The 25,072-nt window shown below is 43.9% G+C and overlaps 1 protein-coding gene across 2 annotated transcripts in view; it reads right to left on the minus strand.

The window, feature by feature from the left end:
* Positions 1 to 25,072, minus strand: part of zfpm1 (zinc finger protein, FOG family member 1) — a 169,063-nt gene that overhangs the window by 52,128 nt on the left and 91,863 nt on the right. For both annotated transcript variants that reach the window (XM_052061998.1, XM_052061999.1), the window contains one exon: positions 4,217 to 4,363. In XM_052061998.1, coding sequence (XP_051917958.1) covers positions 4,217 to 4,363 — 147 coding nt within the window. The remainder of the gene's footprint in view (positions 1 to 4,216; positions 4,364 to 25,072) is intronic.

The raw sequence follows: 25,072 nt of genomic DNA on the forward strand, positions 1-25,072 counted from the left end.
TCCAGATTAATTTTATTTTCCTCTACCTTTGATGAATGTATTTTAAGCATGAAAAGCAATTTCACCATGAGTAAGAAAGCTACTTTTTATTTCTCTAATTTGCTTTTGAATCTTATTGTGGTAAATGTGTTGCAGAGGTTGATTCTTTTATTTCTAATTTTTAATCAGTTGCTTTGGTTCTCTCGACATTGTCCTTGTCTTTAGCTGTTTATTTGTAAATGTGTTTAGGTGTTGTGTGAAGCACATTGAGTTGCCTTGTGTATGAAATAAAGCTGCTTGGCCTTGCCTACAAGAACAACACATGATCAAAATTGGACGCGGATGACTCCAAAAAGGACATGACAGTCAGAGGTCAAAACTGGGTCGCACACTCACGAGTCAGTAAGCTTTTGGCCTGGCTTCCTGTGATCTAGAAGAATGATTGTTGAAGGTTTTTTGTGAAAAAGGAACACACGTTTGCAACTGTGGAGGAATTCTGAGAAGAGAGAGGAAAAAGAACAGAGGAAAAACAAAAACCCACAACAGCGAACGAAAACAACATATGGCGGGAGGGAGGGCTGTGTGTGTGTGTGTGTGTGTGTATGCGCGATAATAAAATTTTCTTCAAAATCTGGAGCGTGTTATGGATGGAACTGAATGCATGGTTGTGGTGCGGTAGAATGTGTTTTTCTTGCTAGTTATCAGGTGTGCTTATCACCTGTGTGTGTGTGTGTGTGTGTGTGTGTACGTGTCAGCGATTGTCTCTCTTTCTCTCTCGCTCTCGTTTCCAGATTGTGGATAAGAGGCCTTGCCTTATTAGCCAGCGTTGGCCAGATAAAGACCTGGTATTGATCCCAGGTTGAAAGAGCAGGTTCGTCAAACATGGCTGATTTATAGTGAACTGATAACGGCAGCGCTGTGAAACCAAGGAACCCCAGAGGAGCATGTGAAGGGACGGTGCATGCATGTTGGGAACCGAAGAGAACAACAAAGCTAAAAGAGCTTCACGAATGACAAAGTTGGCTATATTCTATTGTAACCATAACCTTTTTCTCGCATGCACGCGTGTTCTCAGACACACACACACACACTAATCTCTAATCTTGTCTCGATTAGCACCTGACAGAATTTCCATGGCTTTATCAAACCAACCTACCCAACAGACGCTTATCACTCCCAGCCCCAAAATTTCACAAGTGCGGGAATTTTTGAGATTACAAAAACACAGCTAGAGAAATCTTGAATAAGTCAAAAGAATATGACTGAACACACTGCTATCAGACAGTACAAGCGGGAGGCGTGGGATAAGAGGTGCATTGAGGGGACAGATTTACCGGGCTCTAGATTGAGCCAGAGGATTTTTTTTTTAAAGATATTTTTAAAATATGATGAGGAGGCACTTTATTGGGTATGTATGAAAAACATTACATTTAGTATGGTTTCACATCTTTCTTCACATCTAATCGCTCTCATCAATATGATCAGGAGCTGTTTTACTGGAGTTGAATTGATTTGCAAGGCCCTTGATTATTGTGTTCTATTGCGAACTAAACATGCTGAGAAAAAAAGTGTGTTTCTATCGTTTTCCATTCTTTAGCAAACAGCATTAGAGAATAGTTAAATTTCATCAGATTTCCATTTTCTGAGGACTGAGGGATTTTCTGCCACTGACAAGTAACAGCGCAACGTATAAAGAGCGGCGTCACAGTTAGTTTCAATCACGGTTTGTTGCGTTCGCGATCGGCAGTTTAAATAGCGTGTAAAGCCTTTCTGTAACCGTGTTGTCTTTTATTTAGTTATTTTTGCACAGTCGTCACGTTTGTGCGGTCGCACTTGGATGTTTGTTTGAACCAAATAATTTGCGTTAAGTTGGAGTCAATTATGTCGGCAGTTCACTTCCGGGTTTGGCCGTTGGGAATTGGAGTTCTTTTGCTCGATTCCAGTTATGTTTGCTGAATGCTTTCTCATGTTTAGAATAATGAATATTGATAATGCATAGTTTAAAATCATGGTTGATTTAATTATTTACTATTTTGCAGCATTTGTTTATCATTGTATGGACTGTATATGTTGTTGTTTGTGTTATTATCAGATGCAATTGAATAAGTAGACCCTTTCAGAATTCGAAATTTGGGACTCTCTCAAGCCATAATGGCAGGCATACTTTTCTGATCAGTGAGTCCCTGGGACTCGCTGCCGGTAAACTGTAAAATTATCACTGAGAGCTTACCGCTTTTTCTGCAGTCAGTGATTGACTTCTATGGAAAGTCATTTCTCAACTTGTGTTCCGTGCCATGTTATGCCTGTTGAGTGTTGATTTACTTCATATTAAGAAACGACTGTACTAAAACATTCATTCATAAATGTATACCATATGATTTTATTTTATTTTTCTCAGTATAAATAACACGTTCCCTGATTGTTCTACTTTTTGAATAAAAACACTTCGTTCAAGCGTTAGGGAGTGCAAAGGGTTATGATGGAGGGGTGTTGCAAATCATGAAGACCTGCCAAGAGGTATGATAGCATTGTTTTATACATGTCCTCGGCTAGGCCTCAGTTTAAAAATCAGTCCTTGGTCCTTGGCCTTGGCCTCGGAGGCAAGTCCTTGGTCCTTGGCCTCGGGTTGCCGGTCCTTGGACTCAACACTGACGAGAACCAGAAAATATTATGGAGGGCCAGATCAAATGGGTGAACTAAATTCGACATAATATTAATTGGATTTCTTTATTTAAAAAGCAGTATTTTGCATTTTTTGGCACATTTTTCAGACTTTAAGAGTACATTATTCCGTCGTATCGAACGGGATTTGCTTGACTTGGCGCAACTGCGGGCTTCCATATCGTCTCCCCCTTCCTCCCTATGCTCTGGAACTTCAAGTAAGTAACTATCATTGAAATGTCTGTCATTACAAGTCCAAATGAAATGAATGCAGTCATTGACATCGAACCTTAATTTTGTACCAACCTTCGGCGGGCCGGATTAAAAAGACCAACGGGCCGGATTTGGCCCGCGGGCCTTAGGTTGCTCACCTCAGTTTTACGCGGACGAAAGCATTCCTGCTGCTTTCAGCAACTCCATCACCTTCGTCATGGTGCAAGATTTTCTTCCCCAAAAGCAATTCTCATGGGTTAATTGTTATGTTTTCTCTTCTTCCGCTACTGGTTCGAATGCACATGCTACTCCACAACTCCACCCATTCATCCCTCCCCTTCCGCTTCTACTTGTTTTGCAGCATGATTCTGGCTGATGACTTACACACGCCGCTGGACAGATTTTAAATGATTTACATTGCAGACAAGCCAGATCTTGAGTCAGAGGCTTCGTCAGACCCTTCTGCACTCTATGACACTAACTAACTATCTAAATGACTAAATAGGAAATTACGTATAAATATGTCATGGGTAAGCGGTTGTAGTGGTTTTTTTTTTTTTTACATATTTATACATCATGGGTAATAAAAGAGTTTAAAAAAATATTTCTAGACTTCACATAACCACTTTACTTCCTGCAATAAAACATCAGCGTACTGAAAATGTGACTTGGTGCATGAGTGACATCACTCCCCTTGACAACTGGGCATAGAACATGTGTGCAAGGTTAACTGAACACTCCACATTGTCCCTAGGTGTGATTGTGAACGCGAATGGTTGTTCCGTCTATGCGTACCCTGCGATTGACTGGCAACCAGTTCCGGGTGTACCCCTGGTGAGGATAAGCAGTTCGGTTCATGAAAGAATTAAAAAAAAAATCCTAATAAAAATAATTATAAAAGAACAGAAAGGGGCAGAGTACAATGACATTAGATTGAGTAGGCACTTTTAAACTCGGTGTGTTTTGTGTCTTCCGAACTGCCATTGTTCTGCCGCTGTGTTTTTGCCGCAAAAGCAGCAGCATTTTGACTTTGCCATATGTGCAGTCAGGGGGAAAACAGGTACCAACCGCACTCAAATGTCAAACTATCCTTTGTGAATAGGACATGAAGACCAAGCAAACTGTGGGTGCAAATAAAAAAGTGGAATTAAAGGTGCTATGACTGTTTGTGGTAGAAGATCAGTCCAGATCAGACCAAAAAAAAAAAAAACCCAAACAATTTTAACATACTCACCAGCATGTTCTCATAATTACCATGAACAAGAATCAGAACAAAAAGTGTTTTGGCTTCAAAGGTGCTGTAAATTCAGATACATGTCAGTGACGCTGAATCAGCTTTATTGGATTGTGCCGAGCATCTCACCGTCATTGTATGGCGGTGTGTAGGGCGGTGGACTACTACTGTCCCCCTCTGCTGAATCAGATAGTTCTGAGGCCTCTGCCTCCTCTCCCGAGAGGCTCAGGTTGTCAACAGCGTTGTCCTCATTGCCGTCAAGCTCACCAAGGGAACCTGCAAGGCAAAGTTGAGAAGTAAATCTGGGTCCGATTTTTTTCTTCTTCTCTCGATTAACTTTTAAAATGCGACACCGCATTTGCTCCGACGACAGAGGACTGTTGACAGTACGGTGTAAAAACAAAGAGCCATCTTAAAATTGAAATGCCTTTTTTGTCTTCTTTTCCAACCTATTTTCCAAACCATTCATTGTGTTTAGTGAGAAGAATTTGAAGGACTTGAGGAAATTGTCCTTCTACTCATAGCAACACGCATGGATTGCCATGACGGGAAAGGCAAATTGTCAAAGCATAAAACAGAAAAAAAAATACTAATTGAACTAATGGTTTAAAAGAAAAAAATTTAAAAAACTAAACGGTTTCAAGCCAGGGACCCGCTGAACGATCTAATCCATAAGATTAATGGCAGAAGCCAAAGGGGACCTAAAGCCAAATTGCAATATACCTAAAATTGAAGCTAAAAGAGTGATTAGTGAAGGGCTGATCTATATCAATTACAATTTCACAATCCCTGCTGACCATAGTAATTATACAGTACTTTTGATCTATTTTAGCCTGTTTGAAGATTACATCAATGAAAAGGGAAGGGAAAAAAAAAAACAACGGTTTCATTATTAATGCCCTCCATTTAAGATTAATATATCAGCCTTCTTAAAACAGTACATTGGGAGCTCGGAACCGTCTCTTGTTTGCTATATTTCAAATTTCTCGGTTGGAATTCCTCATTTGCTGGTTTATTGCCAGAAAAGAGTAGTCGCCATTTTCATTTTCCGAGCGATGGTGAAAAACTGAATAATTGAGTCCAGGTGGCCATTTCTTTTCAGAGGATTTGAGAACTTGAGTGAGACTGAAACGGTTACTCGAATGCGCTCCCTTGACAGGGACCAAATACTCGAAAAAATACTCGACCAAATACTCGAAAGAAGGAATGGCGCAAGGTTTTAACACTTTTACATTGAATCCAGAGAAAAAAAACCATGATTCCGCTTGCCCCAGCACGCTGCCTCAACACACACAGGTTGAAAAATTAATTCTGATTTGGTTGTATCAAACCAATAGAGGGATTGTTGCAGAAGCAAAGCCGTGACTTGGGGCGTATATATTTACAATGCTGAAAACAAAGGAGTCTATAATCTATACAAAGCGCACAACAATGCCTGTGAATGAAGAAGCTTGTAGAAAAAGGGAGAGGCAATTTTTCTAATTCTGTTAATTTCACTTGCAAAGCAATTAAAAGCAGGCAGAGATAATGCTTGGAAACAATCGCTGCCTGACAAAGTGTTTCTGTCTTTGTAAATGAAACATCTTTAGGCTAATTTCAACTTCCACGCCTGCATGGTTCGCTCTAATTTCTGATAAAATTAACACAGCTAGATTTGGACCTTCATAAGAGAATAAGATAGTTGAGTGGGGGGGTGGGGGGGGGGGGGGGGAAGATCGATCCCATGCACAATATTTTTAGAATTAGGCCCTTGCCGTCCAAGCGTTGCTTTATCTGGCTTTCAGTATCTATGAGGACATTTTCATACAATTAATTTTGCTTTAATCATAATTGTACAAAGGCGACTTCTCTGTACAAAAATTCCAATTACATTTTGTGTTTCAAATGTGAGTTTGAATTGTGATTTCTCTTTCCTCATTACAGCCCTGGTTTAATGAATCAATCACTGCATCACTGCTTTCGGACATGGAATGGTAAGAGAAAAAGTTTCAGCTTTCTTCTCTTATCCAAGGAGAAATATCTTCTCCTTCTTGTGTCTTGGAGAGTTGGTCGCGAGGATAGTGGAAGGCTGTATGATTGAAGCGGTGCACTTCCCGCTTCATTTGCCAGTTGAAGTGTTAAGGCTATATTAATTGTTATTCTGCGATATATCCATCAGGAAAATTGGACTGAACTAAAGGAGATGTAGAAAGAGTAAAAAAAAAATATAGACAGAAGGCGCACTTGTATTATCAATTGGGCTGAACTCATCAAATAGCACTGAACTTTCTGACTTTTGAAGTAATGGCGCACAATCCGCAGCTCATAAAAGGAACCTCGGGGCGGCCTAATTCCCAAACTAAACCATCACAGGAAAATAAAAGTGAAGTTTTGAAACACGGAGGATAGAAAGTTAAGAGAGATGGAAACCCCCAAATACCTCCGTCACACAAAAAGGGGGGAGGGGGGGGGGGGCGGCTTGATTCAATAAAAATAATAATCAATTACTTGAGGTTACTTGGGTTCAATTTTAAATGGTGTTCTCTAAAAGTGACCCAAAACCATTAAAAATATATAAACAAATAAATATCAGGGTGCGGCCCGGTAGCCCAGTGGTTAGCACGTCGGCTTCACAGTGCAGAGGTACCGGGTTCGATTCCAGCTCCGGCCTCCCTGTGTGGAGTTTGCATGTTCTCCCCGGGCCTGCGTGGGTTTTCTCCGGGTGCTCCGGTTTCCTCCCACATTCCAAAAACATGCATGGCAGGCTGATTGAACACTCTAAATTGTCCCTAGGTGTGAGTGTGAGTGCGAATGGTTGTTTGTCTCTGTGTGCCCTGCGATTGGCTGGCAACCGATTCAGGGTGTCCCCCGCCTACTGCCCGGAGACAGCTGGGATAGGCTCCAGCAACCCCCGCGACCCTAGTGAGGATCAAGCGGTTAGGAAGATGAATGAATGAATGATGAATGAAATATCAGGGTGGGCGGCCCGGAGTACCTGGAGAAACCCCCACCTCCGCAGGCACAGGGAGAACAACCCTTACCCCAACTCCGCACAGGAAGGCCGCAGTGTGGATTTGAACCCGTGACCTTTGAACTCTTTATTGATTCTAATTGGGCTGAATTTCATTGTTGACGGGGTGTGCTTTGCGCCGCCTGCGGTGATGGACAAGAACATCCCCAATTCGTTCTCACACACACACACACACACACACACACAGACGATGATGGTGTGGAGGTATGTCAAGGTTAATATTGAAAGCAGGACTTAAGGGTGTTGATGAATCGAAGCTCTTGCTGACACAGAGCGGCATCAAGATGAAACCGAGAAGAATTTCGTCGAGGAGGAGAATACTTGAGCTGCTGCTCAGGGACTGTCGCTGTCTGTCTTTGAGAGGCACGAGGAGAGGCAGAACAAAGTGATGCAGCTGATGAAGGCACCCAAGATACTGCTTTATTAACTCTCCATCCACATCAAACCTGCGGCAGGCAGCTCGGTGATTAAACACTGAGACAACGCACATCAAACCTGTATGCTCAACAAGCCTGATTAAACAGACGCAAGCCTCGCTGCTCTTTACGCTAATAACCCAACGCACGGGGAAAAAGAAAAGGAGAGTGGGGGGCGGGGGGGTGTACTTGTATCAGACAATCATTGACTTAGTAAGAGGAAGAAAAAAACACAAGGAAAAGGATATTTAAAGAAAGACAGGAGAGGATGGGAACGCGGCAAAGGTGACCGGACAGGGGCCACTTATTGATCAGTGTCAAGAGAAAGACGTGAGAAAATCGTCCGCTCAACTTTTCGCTCCCTTCCGGCCATGCGCTCCCTGCCTACAACTCAAACCAACTCTTCGAACACCCCCTCGAAATATATCTTATTGCAGTGTAGCGCCTTGACTTAAAACTAATTCCTTCTGTGGCTGCGCTCGTAAGCCAAATCATTCCTTGCAAATCAAGGCGCTTTAGTCAAATGAATGGAAATGCCTTTAATCCATATTTAGCCTCCCCGCAAAAAGTTCTGCTTGACATTTTTATCCAGCCATCTATTTTCTGATGCGCTTTATTTACACAAGAGCCTATCCCAGCTGTCTCCGGGCAGTAGGCGGGGGACACCCTGAATCGGTTGCCAGCCAATCGCAGGGCACACAGAGACGAAAAACCACGCACGCTCACACTCACACCTAGGGACAATTTAAAGCATTCAATCAACCTACCACGCCTGTTTTTGTAATGTGGGAGCAAACCGGAGTACCCGGAGAAAACCCACACATGCAGGAAGGCCAGACCCAGAATCGAACCCTGCACCTCTGCACTATGAGACCAATGCGCTAACCAGTCAACCACCGGGCCACGTGACATTTTTATCCACGCAAAAAGCAATTTTCCTCCACAATTTAAGGCAAACCAGCGGAGTTTCTTAAAAGTTACCGATTCACAACTGCTGATTACTCGAGAATGGAAAAAGGTAGACATTTTCTTTTCTGTTACAAAGCAGGCTAACCTACAACCTGTAGGTGTGTAAAGCCAAGTTATGGATCAAATGAGAGACATGCCATTTGTAAGAATGAAATGTCCCTGATAAAACTTAAAAATGTGGGGTTTTTTAAATACAGTGGATTCGACACTCGCGGAGTTGCATGTTTGCAGATTTTTTTTCTCAAAAATTTTCCCACTATTTTGTATTATATTTTGGGGGGTTTTGAGGGGGGGGGGTTCTTCATTTCCCACCCCGTTTTTTTTTGTCGTTGTTGAAATAGCACAGTGAATGTTTCTCAACCGTATTTTGAGGGGTTAATATTTTTCAGTGTGGGGGTGGGGGTGGGTGGGGATTATGCATGGTTTTTGCTATTTGTGAGCCAGCCTGGTCTCGCCCGAGGTATCTCAAATGGAAAGAATGGACTGTTGGCATATTATTTTAAGAATCATCATGGCCTTGACAAATGCCCAATTCACTGCCACAACATAGAGGGGGGGCGGCCCGGTAGTCCAGTGGTTAGCACATCGGCTTCACAGTGCAGAGGTACCGGGTTCGATTCCAGCTCCGGCCTCCCTGTGTGGAGTTTGCATGTTCTCCCCGGGCCTGCGTGGGTTTTCTCCGGGTGCTCCGGTTTCCTCCCACATTCCAAAAACATGCGTGGCAGGCTGATTGAACACTCTAAATTGTCCCTGGGTGTGAGTGTAAATGGTTGTTCGTCTCTGTGTGCCCTGCGATTGGCTGGCAACCGATTCAGGGTGTCCCCCGCCTACTGCCCGAAGACAGCTGGGATAGGCTCCAGCACCCCCCGCGACCCTAGTGAGGATCAAGCGGTACGGAAGATGAATGAATGAATGAATGAATGAACATATAGGGGAGATGGTTTGCCATCACAATTATCCCATTACATTATGGACAATAGAATAACTAAAGTCCTAAGAAACAACATACAAGTCCAGTAGAAATAGATTTTAAAAAAAAGTTATCGGTTGAACAAGATTAAAATGTGGTATAAGAATGTCATTTTCCTCCCTTTTCCTCTGAAGAAATAGAACAACACATGTTAGATTAAGGTGGTGGGTTTTCTGCGGGTACTCCGGTTTCCTCTCACATTCCAAAAACATGCATGTCAGGCTGATTAAACACTCTAAATTGTCCCTAGGTGTGAGTGTGACCGCGGATGGTCGTTCGTCTCTGTGTGCCCTGCGATTGGCTGGCAACCGGTTCAGGGTGTCCCCCGCCTACTGCCCGAAGACGGCTGGGATAGGCTCCGGCAACCTCCGCGACCCTCGTGAGGATCAAGCGGCTCGGATAACGGATGGATGGATGGATGTTCGCTTAACATTTCCTATAATTCATTGAGATTTTGAAAATGTATTCTAATTGTTGAGATAATCAATAAAATTTACATTTTTTTAATTGTTTGAAAAAAAAAAAACCAAGACATTCCACATGGAACTTTTTTTTTTTCTTAAATAAAGACCAAATACCTACACGGCAACTTAAATACCTTGAGTTCAAAGGAATTCAAGGCCTCTTTAGCACAACTGAATGCACGTATAAATGAAGAACATTCTCTTGGTCTCTATCCCTCATCCTCCTTTCTGACCTGCCGTCTTCCACGATTCTCTCCTTATCTTTCTCATCTCCTCTTTTACTTTATTCCTCTTTGTGGCCCTTTTAATATCTGCTCTGCTCTCTCCCCATTCCTTAGAGCCTCACCTTCCTGTTCCCTCTCGCTTTCCCTTCACCTCCGTCTCTTCCTCCTCCTCCTCTTATTTTTCAGCGAAAAAGCGGAGTGACTGCGAGCGTCACTCTGTGCGGATAGCTGGGAGCCGTTGGCGGTTATCGGCTCCTGCAGACTCTCTCTGCCGGTCTGATCTGTCTCCTCTTCATTAAGCAAATACGCCGACGTGGAAATGAAAACATAATAGCTATTTGATTTCCAGCGAGATATTTTGCATATTGGTTCGGAGCTGATAGCGGAATTTCATCAAGTCGTTTTTTTTTTTTTCCCCCTAGCCCCTCTCTCAGTCTCTCTCCCCCACTCCCTCTCACGCCATCACCACTGCCACTGCTCCTACCCCCCCCCCCCAACACTCCTTGTTCCCCCTTCCCCTTCCCTCCATCCACACACTTTAAAAACTGAATTACTGAGATGGGCCGACTTTCAGAGAGATTTCTTTGCATTGCTGGGAAGAGAGGGGGGGGTGGTGGAAAAAGAAATCTGGTTCCCCAGGAAGACTACTTAAACGATTAAATACCCCCCATTCTCATCTCTTTTTTTTCCTGCTTCTCCCTCTTTTGATAACAAGGAAGAAAATTTAAAGAATTCACAGTGCTTTAGGTTGACTGCACTAATCAGAGATAGGAGGGAGAAAATTAACTCCTTAATGAGCGGAGCTGTCTCCCCGATAAAGGTCCTGGTGAGACAGCCAAGTGGGACACTGGCTGAACCTTGGGAGGGAGACTGTCAGGCGGAGATGGAAAGCGATAGAGCCGGCCAGTGGACGGCTTGTAATCGAAACGGAATGAGTGAGACTTGACACCATGCAGAGGAACAATTAAGTTTTGCCTTCTTTTCCTCTGAGGAGACATTTCCTTCTGGAGGTAAAAGCGGGGCAGGTAGTGAGATAATAGCGATTCCGGCCTAAGAGCATCACACATACCCTTCGCGTATTGCTTCGGCACCAGACGTGATGAATGGCCCGGCAGTGGGGTGTATCCTTCATGACCCACCGAGAGGAAAAACGACTGTAGGACTAGGAAAGCGGATCTGCAGCTTCTTCACCACAGCCATACGGTATCTGATAGTCCGATGTCTCTCACCAGAACTGTTCAGTGCCCATGAAGCCAAAGAAATAAATCGCCCTGCTGCTGCTTTCCATGTTGGGACACTGTTTTGCTTCAAGCCTGATAGCAGTGCTGCCCTGTTCGAACTCCAGCTAGTGTGGCATTGCACAACTTACAGTACCAGGTACACAGATGTGGAAGATAAAATGCACTGCGTTGTCAAAAAGAGTCTTCATTGATGAAAACTGACGTCTTGGTTTTTTTTTCCCTCTCCAACTGTCATCACACGGATTCATTCATTCATCCGTAATGCTTGATCCTCACTAGGGTCGCGGGTGGTGCTGGAGCCCATCCCAGCCGTCTCCGGGCAGTAGGCGGGGGACACCCTGAATCGGTTGCCAGCCAATCGCAGGGCACACAGAGACGAACAACCATCCACGCTAACACTCACACCTAGGGACAATTTAGAGTGTTCAATCAGCCTGCCATGCATATTTTTGGAATGTGGGAGGAAACCGGAGCACCCGGAGAAAACCCACGCAGGCCCGGGGAGAAGATGCAAACTCCACACAGGGAGGCCGGAGCTGGAATCGAACCCGGTAACTCTGCACTGTGAAGCCCACGTGCTAACCACTGGACTAACACGGATTCATTCCATACCATTTGACCTCAAATCAACAACAAGTACATGAGTAGTGCTAAGGCGGAAAAAAAATGGGGGGGTTGCATCAAGAAGGTCATCTGGCATTAAAAAAAAAAAAAACTTCAAACGTCATGGTTCCCCTGTTTTCTTTGTTTGGTCACATGATGAACACAAAGTGAGACGTTGGCAATGCAATGTCATTTTCAGTCGACGGCACATGGGAGTGCATGGATAAAATTGTAGTGCCCTGAGATGGATAAAAATTGGTGCATTTTTCTGCGTTATTATTATTGCAAGTGGTACAAATGATTGCAAAGAACATATTTGACGTGGCTTCTGCTTTCAGGGACTTTTGAATCACAAGCTCTTTGTCTTAGTTGATCAATCTGTGTTGACTGCACATTCGTTTATGGTGAGTTAGTATTGATTTGTATGTGTTGTCTTTTTAGGTAGAATTATGTTTTGCTTGCCATCATAGATCATGATTGTTAACTTGGTAGGGAAGGTTCTACTGTAAGAAAGTCAATCATCTCCACGACACTGCCATTAAAGAAGAAATCTTTTTTTTTTAGTTTGACTGAAGTATAATTCAGCAAAAAGTTTAACGTCTCTCAAAGTGCCATGAAAGTCATCCAAAAATTCTTTAGAAAATGGTCCCGATATTTAGCGAGGCATGAAAAGTTTACACCCGTCACATCAATACTGGCATGTTGTTGATAACATGTTTGAGATGGTGCATGTCATATTTCATCACCTCTGACTGAGATGTAATCAGTCTTATTTGGCTCCTACAAAGTCAACTCCCTGCTCCACACATCATCTCTTCTTTCATCGCTATCTTCAAATACCGTAGCTTATTGAGTATGGCGCGTTTTGTAAACAATTCCCATATAATAACAGAATGGCCTTCAGACTGCATTTTGGAGTGGAGAATAAAGGGAATATAGAACATGTTTGCAATTTGTTGTCATGTGGAACCAAAACAAGTATTTGACTTAGTACCCTAATACAGGGGTCCCCAACCGCTGGGCCGCACAGAAAGAATAAATAATTTACATTCATTCATTCATTCATCTTCCGTACCGCTTGATCCTCACTAGGGTCGCGGGGGGTGCTGGAGCCCATCCCAGCCGTCTCCGGGCAGTAGGCGGGGGACACCCTGAATCGGTTGCCAGCCAATCGCAGGGCACACAGAGACGAACAACCATCCACGCTCACACTCACACCTAGGGACAATTTAGAGTGTTCAATCAGCCTGCCATGCATATTTTTGGAATGTGGGAGGAAACCGGAGCACCCGCAGAAAACCCACGCAGGCCCGGGGAGAACATGCAAACTCCACACAGGGAGGCCGGAGCTGGAATCGAACCCGGTACCTCTGCACTGTGAAGCCGACGTGCTAACCACTGGTCTACCGGGCCGCCCTAAATAATTTACAATCTTTCCGTTTTATTCATTTCAGAGGTGGGTCGTATTGTTCATGTACTTTTTATTTGTGGCGTATCTTATTTTGAAGGCACGTTTAAACGTTAACATATAGCGACCAGAGAATGTTGCGGCCAGATAAGACATTCCTCGTGTCATGATGTTTATTATTATGTTTCGTAAATACCACACTTTTCATGCAGGTCATACCATTGTTGTATCTATGGCCGATCCCTGAAAACATTGTCTGACATGAAACCGGTCCCGTGGGGGCAAAACAGTTTGGGGACCTGTGCCCTCATCTATCAATGAGGTGTGTCACCAAAAAGGAATCAAGTCTTGGTACTCTGAATCAAGTCTCTGGTACTGTGTTCAGTTTCTGTGTTTCTGTCAGCACTTCAGACATTACCCACATTCCACCCCATTCCTGAATAGACCACCAATAAGCATCAGTTGGAATAGAAAATGAGCAGTGAGTGTTCATGAAAACGGAGCGTATGCGTATCGTGTATCTATTTGTAAACGCCTTTAAATCACAGATAGCTTGTCCAAATGTGTAACTTGTTTCTGTGTTGCTGCACTCCAACCTTCCACTAATCTTATAATAATAATAAAAGTTCGTACCAAGAATTTTTTTTTGTTTAACAAGTATAAAGGTTGCTATTTTGAATATTGAGAGGCCCACAGTAGTGTGAGTTACTCTATCTTTACTGTCGGTTGAAACCTTCCGATGCTCAAATTTTGGTCAATTGCTAATCTTCTCATTTATATCAAATCGTCTGCACTCTATTGAACTTTGTAAATCTAGTTCAAGTCAACTTTAACATGCCATAGTGCGCTTGAATCATATTTAACATGACCTGCTTAATGTGGAACGTCACTTGGCCAAAACCACGGCTGATTTCTTGCTGTGTGTGATAACTAGCATAGCTACTAGCGGATGATGAGATGTTTAAACCGGAATACACTAAAATTCTGTTTTCTTTATGGTTGGTGTTTTTTTTATTTATTTCATTTTGTTTTTAATGTGATACGTGTAAATAGAAAGCCTAAACATCTGCCATGGTCAACTTGGTAGTTCTTGAGGACATTTTGTGTGTGAATCATTTGCTATTTCTACAGTTGTGTCTCAGTTGCCTGCAAGTGGGCTCCACCCGTCACCTGAACCAGAAGCAAATGTTTCGACTGCTCTACCAAATATGGAAGACCTATACTATCCGACAACAAAATTGTGGCTGGTGGAAATGCTGAGTGGCTAGTAACTGTGGCCACAGTCACTCGTGAGCAAAAAAAAGTCAACGTTAAGCCATGGATGCAATGCAGTATTTTGATTGGAACAGGTATTCTGGTCGAATCACATTTGACTGTGCAGTTGCACCTTATGTCATGGCTGATTCATGAAACAATTTATATATTTATAAATATATATATACAGTATATATATTATAATATTTATGACGCAGCAGTGATGGTAAAGATGGAGGAGAATAGTGGTTTAAAACAGGTGTTGGTTGAAAATGCAAAAAGAAAAAAGGGGAGGAGTTTTGAATCAGAGTGATAAAGAGCAGTTACCATGCAGCCTGAGCTAAGACCCTGGACTATTGAAGCCAGGCATGCAGACGAGAAAGCCAGCTGATAAGCCCTGCTGATAAAAGATGGAAAATAGCAGCAGATTTGAACTTTCCCACCATCCTCAGATCCATGGGAGAAGGAGGGGTTGAGTCTACTTACTTATTAAATCCCTCTTCCTATCTAACCCCCCACCCCCCACGACTGACACACACACACACACACCACCCGAACCGTGTTAACTCGAGACACACACCAACAAGGCCAACGGACAGTAAATGATTTCACTAAATGCACACAGAGTGCAGGGGACTCTGAAAAAACTTCCATCCTTCTGAAGAAAGAAGAGCAAGAGACAATGACGTACGTTATTCATCTCATTCATTCCAAAATACGTCAAGTCAAGTCAAGTCAACAGTATTTCTCGAGCACTTTCAAACAGCCATCGCTGCATACAAAGTGCTGTACATGGAGGTCATTCCAGAGAGAGGGACCAGCAACAGAAAAGGCTCGATCCCCTGTGAGCCTCAGTTTAGTTCTTGGTACTTCTAACAAGGGCGGCCCGGTAGTCCAGTGGTAAGCACGTCGGCTTCACAGTGCAGAGGTACCGGGTTCGATTCCAGCTCCGGCCTCCCTGTGTGGAGTTTGCATGTTCTCCCCGGGCCTGCGTGGGTTTTCTCCGGGTGCTCCGGTTTCCTCCCACATTCCAAAAACATGCGTGGTAGGCTGATTGAACACTCTAAATTGTCCCTAGGTGTGAGTGTGAGCGTGGATGGTTGTTCGTCTATGTGTGCCCTGCGATTGGCTGGCAACCGATTCGGGGTGTCCCCCGCCTACTGCCCGGAGACGGCTGGGATGGGCTCCAGCACCCCCCGCGACCCTAGTGAGGATCAAGCGGTACGGAAGATGAATGAATGAATGAATGAATGAATACTTCTAACAAAGACTGGTCCACAGACCTGAGGCGCCGGACAGGTGTGTAGGGGCGGATGAGCTCAGAGAGGTAAGGTGGCGCGAGATTATTCAGAGATTTGAAAACAAAGAGGAGGATCTTGAAAATAACTCTAAAATGAATGGGGAGCCAGTGAAGGGATGCCAGAGTAGGAGTTTTATGCTCCCTCTTACGAGTACCAGTCAAGAGGCGAGCAGCGGCATTCTGGACCAGCTGAAGGCGCTTAATGGAGGACTGGCTGACTCCAGAGTACAGGGCATTGCAGTAATCCAGCCGGGATGTGACAAAGGCATGAATTACTGTCTCAAAGTGTTCATGTGAGAGGAGAGGTTTTATTTTGGCCAGCTGTCTAAGGTGAAAGAAACTGGATTTAACAACGGCACCAATTTGCCGATCGAGTTTGAAATCACTGTCCAGTTTAAGGCGTAGGTTTGAGACCGTTGATTTCAGATAAGGAGACAGGGGGCCTTGAGGAAGACGGTGAGAATTTTCACACACACAGTGTGATGAAATAAGGTCCTCCCAGTATCCAGCATGGGTGGGGCCATGCCGCGGAGTCCTTGACGAGCTCTTTTGATACTTGGAGAAGCCATTATTCCGCAGGTACTATCATAGATAAAAGCATTACCGTGTAAAAAATAAATAATACTCTTTGTGCAACAGCTTGCCTATGCAAACACATTATCATGTCAAGCTTGTCCTGGAACAGCTGCTTTATCAATTCAGCAGCATGATTATGAGCACATCAATGTCTCCTTTAGAGTACAGTACATGAACCAATGGTAGCAAGATCGCTACCCAATTGGAAAGCACCAGGGGGTGAGGGTTTATTATTTCCCTGAGACGCAAGACTAAGGTTACCCTTAGATGTGCAGATTGTCTACTAATTACAGGCTATTATTACAAGTCTGTGGTCTACAGTATGCCCATTATGCTATGATTCAAGTACCCGCTGCCAGCAAAATAGGATTCCAGTCCTGAACATTCAAGAGGCTCAGACCCACTTCAGCAACCTTAACCCTCGTAGTCCATCGTTTGCGATAAATGCAAAATTATGTCTTTGAATCAAAGGCAAAGGCATTCGGAAAAACACAAGAGAGCTGAAACGTATGGCGGGGTTCTAAAATGGCCGAAATTTCATGACGTCACCGGCTGATAATTCTCAGGCATTGCAGCAATAATAAAAAAGGTTTTGATTCCGTAATCTTCAAAATTTTATTTTGCACCATAGAGACCCATTATAATTCATATTATTGAATGCATCGTAAAGCTAATGTGTAAACATGCATTTCACGCGATTTTTACCTCAATCGCTTGGTTTTCGCTTGGACAGACGTATGCATGCCACATTGTTGGGTTGAGGTCATTTCAATTGTGCAACTTTTAGGTGGCGCCAGAGGATCGCAAATGAGTTTGCCTTTTTGCAGGAGGCTTCAAACCGATGCATTTTACATGAACACGGACGGTCGGGATTGTTAGTAGGGCTTGGTTGGGACCTCCAGACACATTTTTTTTTTCCTTTTGCAAAAAATAAAGAATGAAAAATCCCAAAGAACTAATAAAAAATATACATGTATGGATAGCACAGATGCCTCTGAACATTTTGAGTGTTTAAAAAAAAAAGAATGTTTGTATAACACAAAATACATCATTACAAAAATTGTAAAATGCGTAACTTAGGGTTTTTTTCATTTGAAGGACCCAAGGTTTAACCACCTTACGATGACTAGCATTTCAAGCTAGCTCTTCCTGTTGACAGACACACGTTTGAAATGTGAAGGACAGATGTAGTAAAGTGAAATTGAGAAGTTTGATTGTCCCAACAGCTTATCTCTCCAGATCTTTAATTCAGTTCTTCATCACTCTCCACGGTTGTTCCACAAAGTAACCCTCTTCCGCTCATCCTCTAAATAACCATGGCCTTAGTGCTTACACGTGATCGGAATGTCTCGTGAAAACTCATGTCACCTGCAGAGCTACACCGGCAGATGAAACGCACGAACGCACACATTTCTGCTGCTTCGAGAGACTAAACAACTCAGACGGAGGAAGGAACAACAGTTCCTGCAAAGAAACAAAAACATTCATGGAAAGTGTAACAAGATTTTCCCCGAGGGTGGCTTTCCCTTTGGCGGTGTGGTGGGATTGAGGAGATTTCATTTCAATATACAATACAATACATGCTGATTTATACAGCGCTTTCACAACAGAAAGCTTGTTGTTGGGACAATCAATATGACATTTTGAGTTCTTCTTAAAAATTGACTGTTAATGTTGCCACATAAGTACCCCAAGAAAACCGACACAAGCACAAGGAGAAAATGTCATACTGTTTCTTCTTTTCTGATGATCATTTGGGCTGCAAATTGCCGCTAAATACCAACTAATTGACTGTAATTCTTAAATGGTTGTCATTTTTTTTAAGTCTGAAAAGCCCACCCGTCAGTCTCGTCTGTTTTATTTATACTCCATCGTGGTGGAATATGAAGAACTGAACTTTTTTTTTTTCATTTTCCAAGCACTTAAAATGGACATTGGATGTCAATCTTCATATTAAGTCAGAGAATAATGTTAAGATTTATGCCATTAACTTTCACTTCTACTTTACATTGTGAATGTGTAAGATCAAAAACGGATTCAAAATTCCATTTGGTGAGACAAAGCTCAAACCCTATTGACAGCGAACCAGTTTCGTTTTGATTCGTTGCTTGAGATTAGAAAGTCTGGATTGTGAGATATATCGGTTCTCTCATCTCTTGCTTGGAAAGGAAGTCATTATAAAGATATCCAAAAATGTTAAGACAGTCAAGAGCCAGTAGCTCACTACCTGCTTTTATTATTCATTCATTCATTCATTCATCTTCCGTACCGCTTGATCCTCACTAGGGTCGCGGGGGGTGCTGGAGCCTATCCCAGCTGACTTCAGGCAGTAGGCGGGGGACACCCTGAATCGGTTGCCAGCCAATCGCAGGGCACACAGAAACGAACAACCATTTGCACTCACACTCACACCTAGGGACAATTTAGAGTGTTCAATCAGCATGCCATGCATGTTTTTGGAATGTGCCGGAGCACCCGGAGAAAACCCACGCAGGCCCGGGGAGAACATGCAAACTCCACACAGGGAGGCCGGAGCCGGAATCGAACCCGGTACCTCTGCACTGTGAAGCCGACGTGCTAACCACTGGACTACCGGGCCGCGCTTTTATTATTTAATAATTACATTGTAAAGATGGCCTACTTTTAATGTGCCTCTTGGTTCATGTCCATGCCAAGTTCCAACACTTCACATCCACAGTGTGTGTGTGTGTGTGTGTGTGGGGGGGGGGCAACAGTCACAACTTGGCTTTGCATCCGTTATCTCCGCCTCCTGTCACAAGGCTTAAAATAAAAATAAAAATAAAGTGAGATGGTGGCAGCAGTGTTGGGCTGATAGCCCTGTGGAGCATGAAGAGAGGATGTAAAGGAGATAGCTGGTTAAATATAACCTATTGCATGGCTGGCAGCAGCAAAGAAAGGAGGCATTTTCAAGAGGCAGGGCATCAGTGGCGCCCTCGTTGCCCTGATAACATCCACGTTAAGTGTGTGTGTGTGTGGGGGGGGGGGGGCAAAAGACATCCATAATTACTCTGCAGATGGAAAATACACACAAAGCACAAAAACTACAAAAGCTAAGTCATGAAGGATTACTTAAACGCACGGACAAAGAAAACACACACAAAGCGGGAGCACAGCCAAGAAACGATGCGCTCACCTACATCCCCGTATCTTTCCGCCTTGGCAAAGGAAGTATCAGAAGCCCCCCTCTCGCTCACCCCCTTTACAACGCCAAAAGTCACAACAGGATTTTTGATAGGAAAAATGTGCTTTCCTCAGATGATGGTTAGATAAGGGGGGGGAGTACGGCCAAATGTCAAATATGATAAATAGAAGGGTGCAGAGACAAGATCACTCACGCAGCACAGGCAGGCAGACACACGGGGAAATACTCCTTTTCATTTTTTGCGAAGAAGAAACAACAAATAGGGTATAACTGTTTCTTCCGTGTTAAAAGTCACGAAGATAACGGCAAGAGATTTTCTTGTTGGCTAATGAAGTCTGATAAGTTATCTGGAAGTAATGACATATTGTGTGTTCGATTTCAAAAATACTTGCAAATTCCATTTTCAGTGATCACATATGCAGGGCGATTTTGCACCCAAAAAAAAAAAAAAGTGACAATGTAGTTTTGGCCCCTCGTTCATGGCTTGACGGAGACTGGAAATACAAACTTGAAAAATGGGCTCAAAGATTCATTCATTCATTCATCTTCCTGCGTTGTCAAAAAGAGTCTTCATTGATGAAAACTGACGTCTTGTTTTTTTTTTCCCTCTCCAACTGTCATCACACGGATTCATTCATTCATCCGTAACGCTTGATCCTCACTAGGGTCGCGGGCGGTGCTGGAGCCGATCCCAGCTGTCTCTGGGCAGTAGGCGGGGGACACCCTGAATCGGTTGCCAGCCAATCGCAGGGCACACAGAGACGAACAACCATTCACACTCACACTCACACCTAGGGACAATTTAGAGTGTTCAATCAGCCTGCCACGCATGTTTTTGGAATGTGGGAGGAAACCGGAGCACCCGGAGAAAACCCACGCAGGCCCAGGGAGAACATGCAAACTCCACACAGGGAGGCCGGAGCTGGAATCGAACCCGGTACCTCTGCACTGTGAAGCCAACGTGCTAACCACTGGACTACCGGGCCGCCCTGGGCTCAAAGATGTCCTGTAAAAAAAATGTTCTTGTAATAGATTTCTTTTAAGGCAAATACATTCATGACTCCTCATTCGCAACTTTGCATGCTTCTGTGACAACCTGCTATCCCCCCCTACCCCCTCTGAAGAAAATGTCCACAACACCTTTTTTTTCATTTACACAAAAGTATTTCAAGCCCGTGATGAAACAAACACTAATGTACGTTTCAATCATGCCTAAATGCTCCAGTAAGTTTTAAAAAAGCTGAACTAATGAAGGTGAGCTCTGCCAGGATGCGAATCCATCCCGGAAGAGTATGTCATTTTGGCTTTATTTGTCACTTCTGCCATCGCTGAATTTGGACATGTTGCTCCTCTTTAAAAATGTCATTCTGTTGACTAGATTAGCTCATGGTAACCTCAGCACCTCACCATCTGCTGACATCTGTGATAGCATCATGTCTTTGCAGGACCCTGTCGGGTCTTATGTCTTTTGAGGCCATGTCGCCTGGCCTTGCTGAGCGTGTGTGTACGCGTTTGCGTGCAAGAGAGAGGATGACAGAGGAGATTATTTTAATATCTCACTGGTGTGGATTCCTGATAAAGTTTTAAGGCAAGGCCCAGTGGAACGAGTGGTGGTGGTACCTATCTGTAATTAGTAACCTTTCGCTATCACCGATAAGATAAACTCGGCCTGACCTTTTTCCATTCGTCACCATGGTAACCCGAAACACGCCCAACCAGCACCCATGCACTCCTTTTGTATTATTTTTCTAATGAACCTGCAAATGATGCCACAGATGGGAGAAGTCGATGGCATGATGAGTAATTGTCCTCCGCAGGGTTCTTTCCTATTCTCTATGCGCACATACATGTGGACTGAGAAGGGAGGCATCAGTATCTATCGGTCCTGAGACTGGCATGGCTTGGCTTTTGAGGTGAATAATGCACATTCAGGAGGAATCCAACAACTTTTTCTAACCATGGCAGAGCTACACGTTGATAAATAATGAATGCAAGATGCCAGGGTAACCCCCCACGCTGCACTTCACACACACCTTGTGGTTTTAGAGTGCCGATAGGAAGCACATTCTTCAATTCAAGGAACTTGAATTGAGATACCAGGTGAAATCTGTGATGAATGTCAGTGACTCAGTGGCTTCTCCTGGAAAATCTTTGTGGAACTTGTGTGAGATATCTTCAAGTGTAAGAAAAACAACTAATCCCAGTGATAATAAATAAAAAATGTGATGAAAATTAATAAGGCGGCCCGGTAGTCCAGTGGTTAGCACGTCGGCTTCACAGTGCAGAGGTACCGGGTTCGATTCCAGCTCCGGCCTCCCTGTGTGGAGTTTGCATGTTCTCCCCGGGCCTGCGTGGGTTTTCTCCGGGTGCTCCGGTTTCCTTCCACATTCCAAAAACATGCATGGCAGGCTGATTGGATGCTCTAAATTGTCCCTAGGTGTGAGTGTGAGCGTGGATGGTTGTTCGTCTCTGTGTGCCCTGTGATTGGCTGGCAACCAATTCAGGGTGTCCCCCGCCTACTGCCCGAAGACAGCTGGGATAGGCTCCAGCACCCCCCGCGACCCTAGTGAGGATCAAGCGGCTCGGAAGATGAATGAATGAATGAATGAATGAATGAAAATTAATTAATTTAGTGCTTAATTGTCGATTAATCATAATTAATTTTGACACGTTGAGTGTATAGTAAGCACTATGCGTACAGTACACTTTAATTGCACTCCATTGACCATTTTGATCACATGGGGTTTTCATTTGTGGGACTATGATGGGGTTTTTGATCCACCTCAGGGAGGTGGTTTAAAAATTTGTTCTGGAGCAAATGCTCGTTTGCGAAGCAGCACCCATGTAAATTTGCACGTGTGAACGCAACTGGGTTAAAGTTGCTCCAGAGGAAATGCTTGTGAAGAGTACGTACGGCGAGAATGTAATTGGGACTGATTATCTCAATCATTGTCTCGTCTGACCAGAAAACTCTTGGCCTAAAAGATGTCTTTTCCATTATAGTGTGTTTAGAAGAGGGACTTTCCCACTCCCAGGTAACACGCATGGTATCACAAGTGGGAATGCAAAGCATGACTAGTTGAATAAAAGGTCAGTATCGGAAAGTGAGCAAATCTGTGGCCTCCCAGGTCTTATCAGTGATATCCCATAAATCAGGCATGGCCAGCTCCGGTTTTCGAGGGCCGCTGTTTTCCATCTTTCCCTGCTTCAACACACCTGATTCAAATGCTCAGCTCATCAGTCGGTCGGCTCTGAAACAGCATGCGGACGATGATCCTGATTATTTGAATCAGGTATGTTGCAACCAGGAGAAATGAAAAACAGGCGGGACAGCGCCCCTTGAGGACCGAATTTGGACACCCCTGCTTTAAATGAATGATATCAAGATGAAGGCGGTACTTTCCTATGACTATATTTATGAGTCATAGGAAAGCCAATGAGTCAGTTGGCTTTACTTTTTCCTGACAGTGTACATTCATTCATCTTCCTAATCGCTTGATCCTCACTAGGGTCGCGGGGGGTGCTGGAGCCTATCCCAGCTGTCTCCGGGCAGTAGGCGGGGGACACCCTGAATCGGTTGCCAGCCAATCGCAGGGCACACAGAGACGAACAACCATCCACTCTCACACTCACACCCAGGGACAACTTAGAGTGTTCAATCAGCCTGCTACGCATGTTTTTGGAACGTGGGAGGAAACCGGAGCACCCGGAAAAAACCCACGCAGGCCCGGGGAGAACATGCAAACTCCACACTGGGAGGCCGGAGCTGGAATCGAACCCGGTACCTCTGCACTGTGAAGCCAACGTCCTAACCACTGGACTACCGGTCCGCCAGTGTACACGAAACCAATATATAAATATATGGGTACTCCAGGCAGAAAAATGCCTCAAGCATTATTTATTAATCAGGAAACTACCCAAGGACTCATTTTAGTCCTATCCATTCACTTACAAAAACGCTCTGTCAGCCATGCATGCCATTTATTTCCAGATAGGAGAAAGGGCGCCAGTGACAGTATCGGGGATTGGTGTCGGCAGCCTTTTGGACACTCGATATCTTGAAATAAGACTGGTCTAGACCTGATACTGATAACTGGTATCGATACTCTGCCAACCCTAGCTTCACAAGGTTGTGCAACAAAATATCATGTTAATGATACAATCACTTTCGTCCACGCCAGTTTCCTGGGTTACATTTTTGAAATGTTTCTATTGGACCGCAAAAATAGAGCAATGCCTAATTTTCATTATTTAATTTTTAGTACATTTGTCAATCTCAAATTACTTTAATGAGCACCAACAGGGTGTCAAATGTAGTGACCGTGAACTCATTCGTCGAACGTGTGACCACTTGCTCCCCAGCGCCAGCATAAAGATGGCCGTCACAAAACTGCAACCTTTCGGGTTGGAAAGGTCTGCGGTATGTGCTCGGTGAGAAACACTTAAGCCAGATCAGGTGAGTGTCAATGTGATATTTTAAAGATCATGAACAAACCTGGGATATTTCTGGAAAATTTGTAGACAGGCTGGTAACGGATTGCAAAACAATGTGAGCGATGTGGCTTAAGGTAAGATGAGAGTTACACAAGCAGTTTCCATGCACAGAAACACACACACACACACACACACACACACACACACACAAACAGAATACATGCCGATATACTGCGTGTGATGCTCGCACTCCTCCGAGCACATTGTGTGCGTAGGATACACACGCATACGGATACACATCCACACTATGTCTGCATGAATGCTTGAGTAAGCGAATTGGCTTCAGCAACGGCTGAGGAGGCAATATGTTTGCAGAAAAGAGGGATAATCTTTTATCTTTCCCCCTCCCAAATGATTTCTTAAAGTCTATATCACTTCTCTGGCAGTTGACGTTCCGCTTTTTTCCGCTTTAATTATTTATTTATCTATTTCTGCTTTGTGTGGGTTCAGCTAAAATACTTCTAAAGCGCTTAATGGCCCTATCACTGCCGCAGATCTGCTGCCACATGCTGCCTTTTCCTCGCTTCTCCATTTTGGGGAGATACTCTGTGGCCCCGGACCCAAAAGAACTGACACTTTATCAAACAGTCTTGACGAAAATGACACGGCCAATAATTGACGAATTGTTCCTTCACAGAATGACAGTAATACAAGGAATGGAGAGTGACTATTGGCATAATGAGTGCCAACCCCCACAACACACACACACACACACACACACACAGACACACACACACACACACACACACCACCCTAAAACAGGCCTGAGGAGACAGGCATCTATCAGATTCTATTAAGAGCTTGACACTTTGGCGAACAAAGCTGGCCACGCATTAACTGCTATTATATGCTCATGAACTCATTTTCTCTTCTGCCTCTATGCACTTAAGAAC

Source organism: Hippocampus zosterae, chromosome 3 (genome assembly GCF_025434085.1).
Source record: "Hippocampus zosterae strain Florida chromosome 3, ASM2543408v3, whole genome shotgun sequence".
Classification (NCBI taxonomy): domain Eukaryota; kingdom Metazoa; phylum Chordata; class Actinopteri; order Syngnathiformes; family Syngnathidae; genus Hippocampus; species Hippocampus zosterae.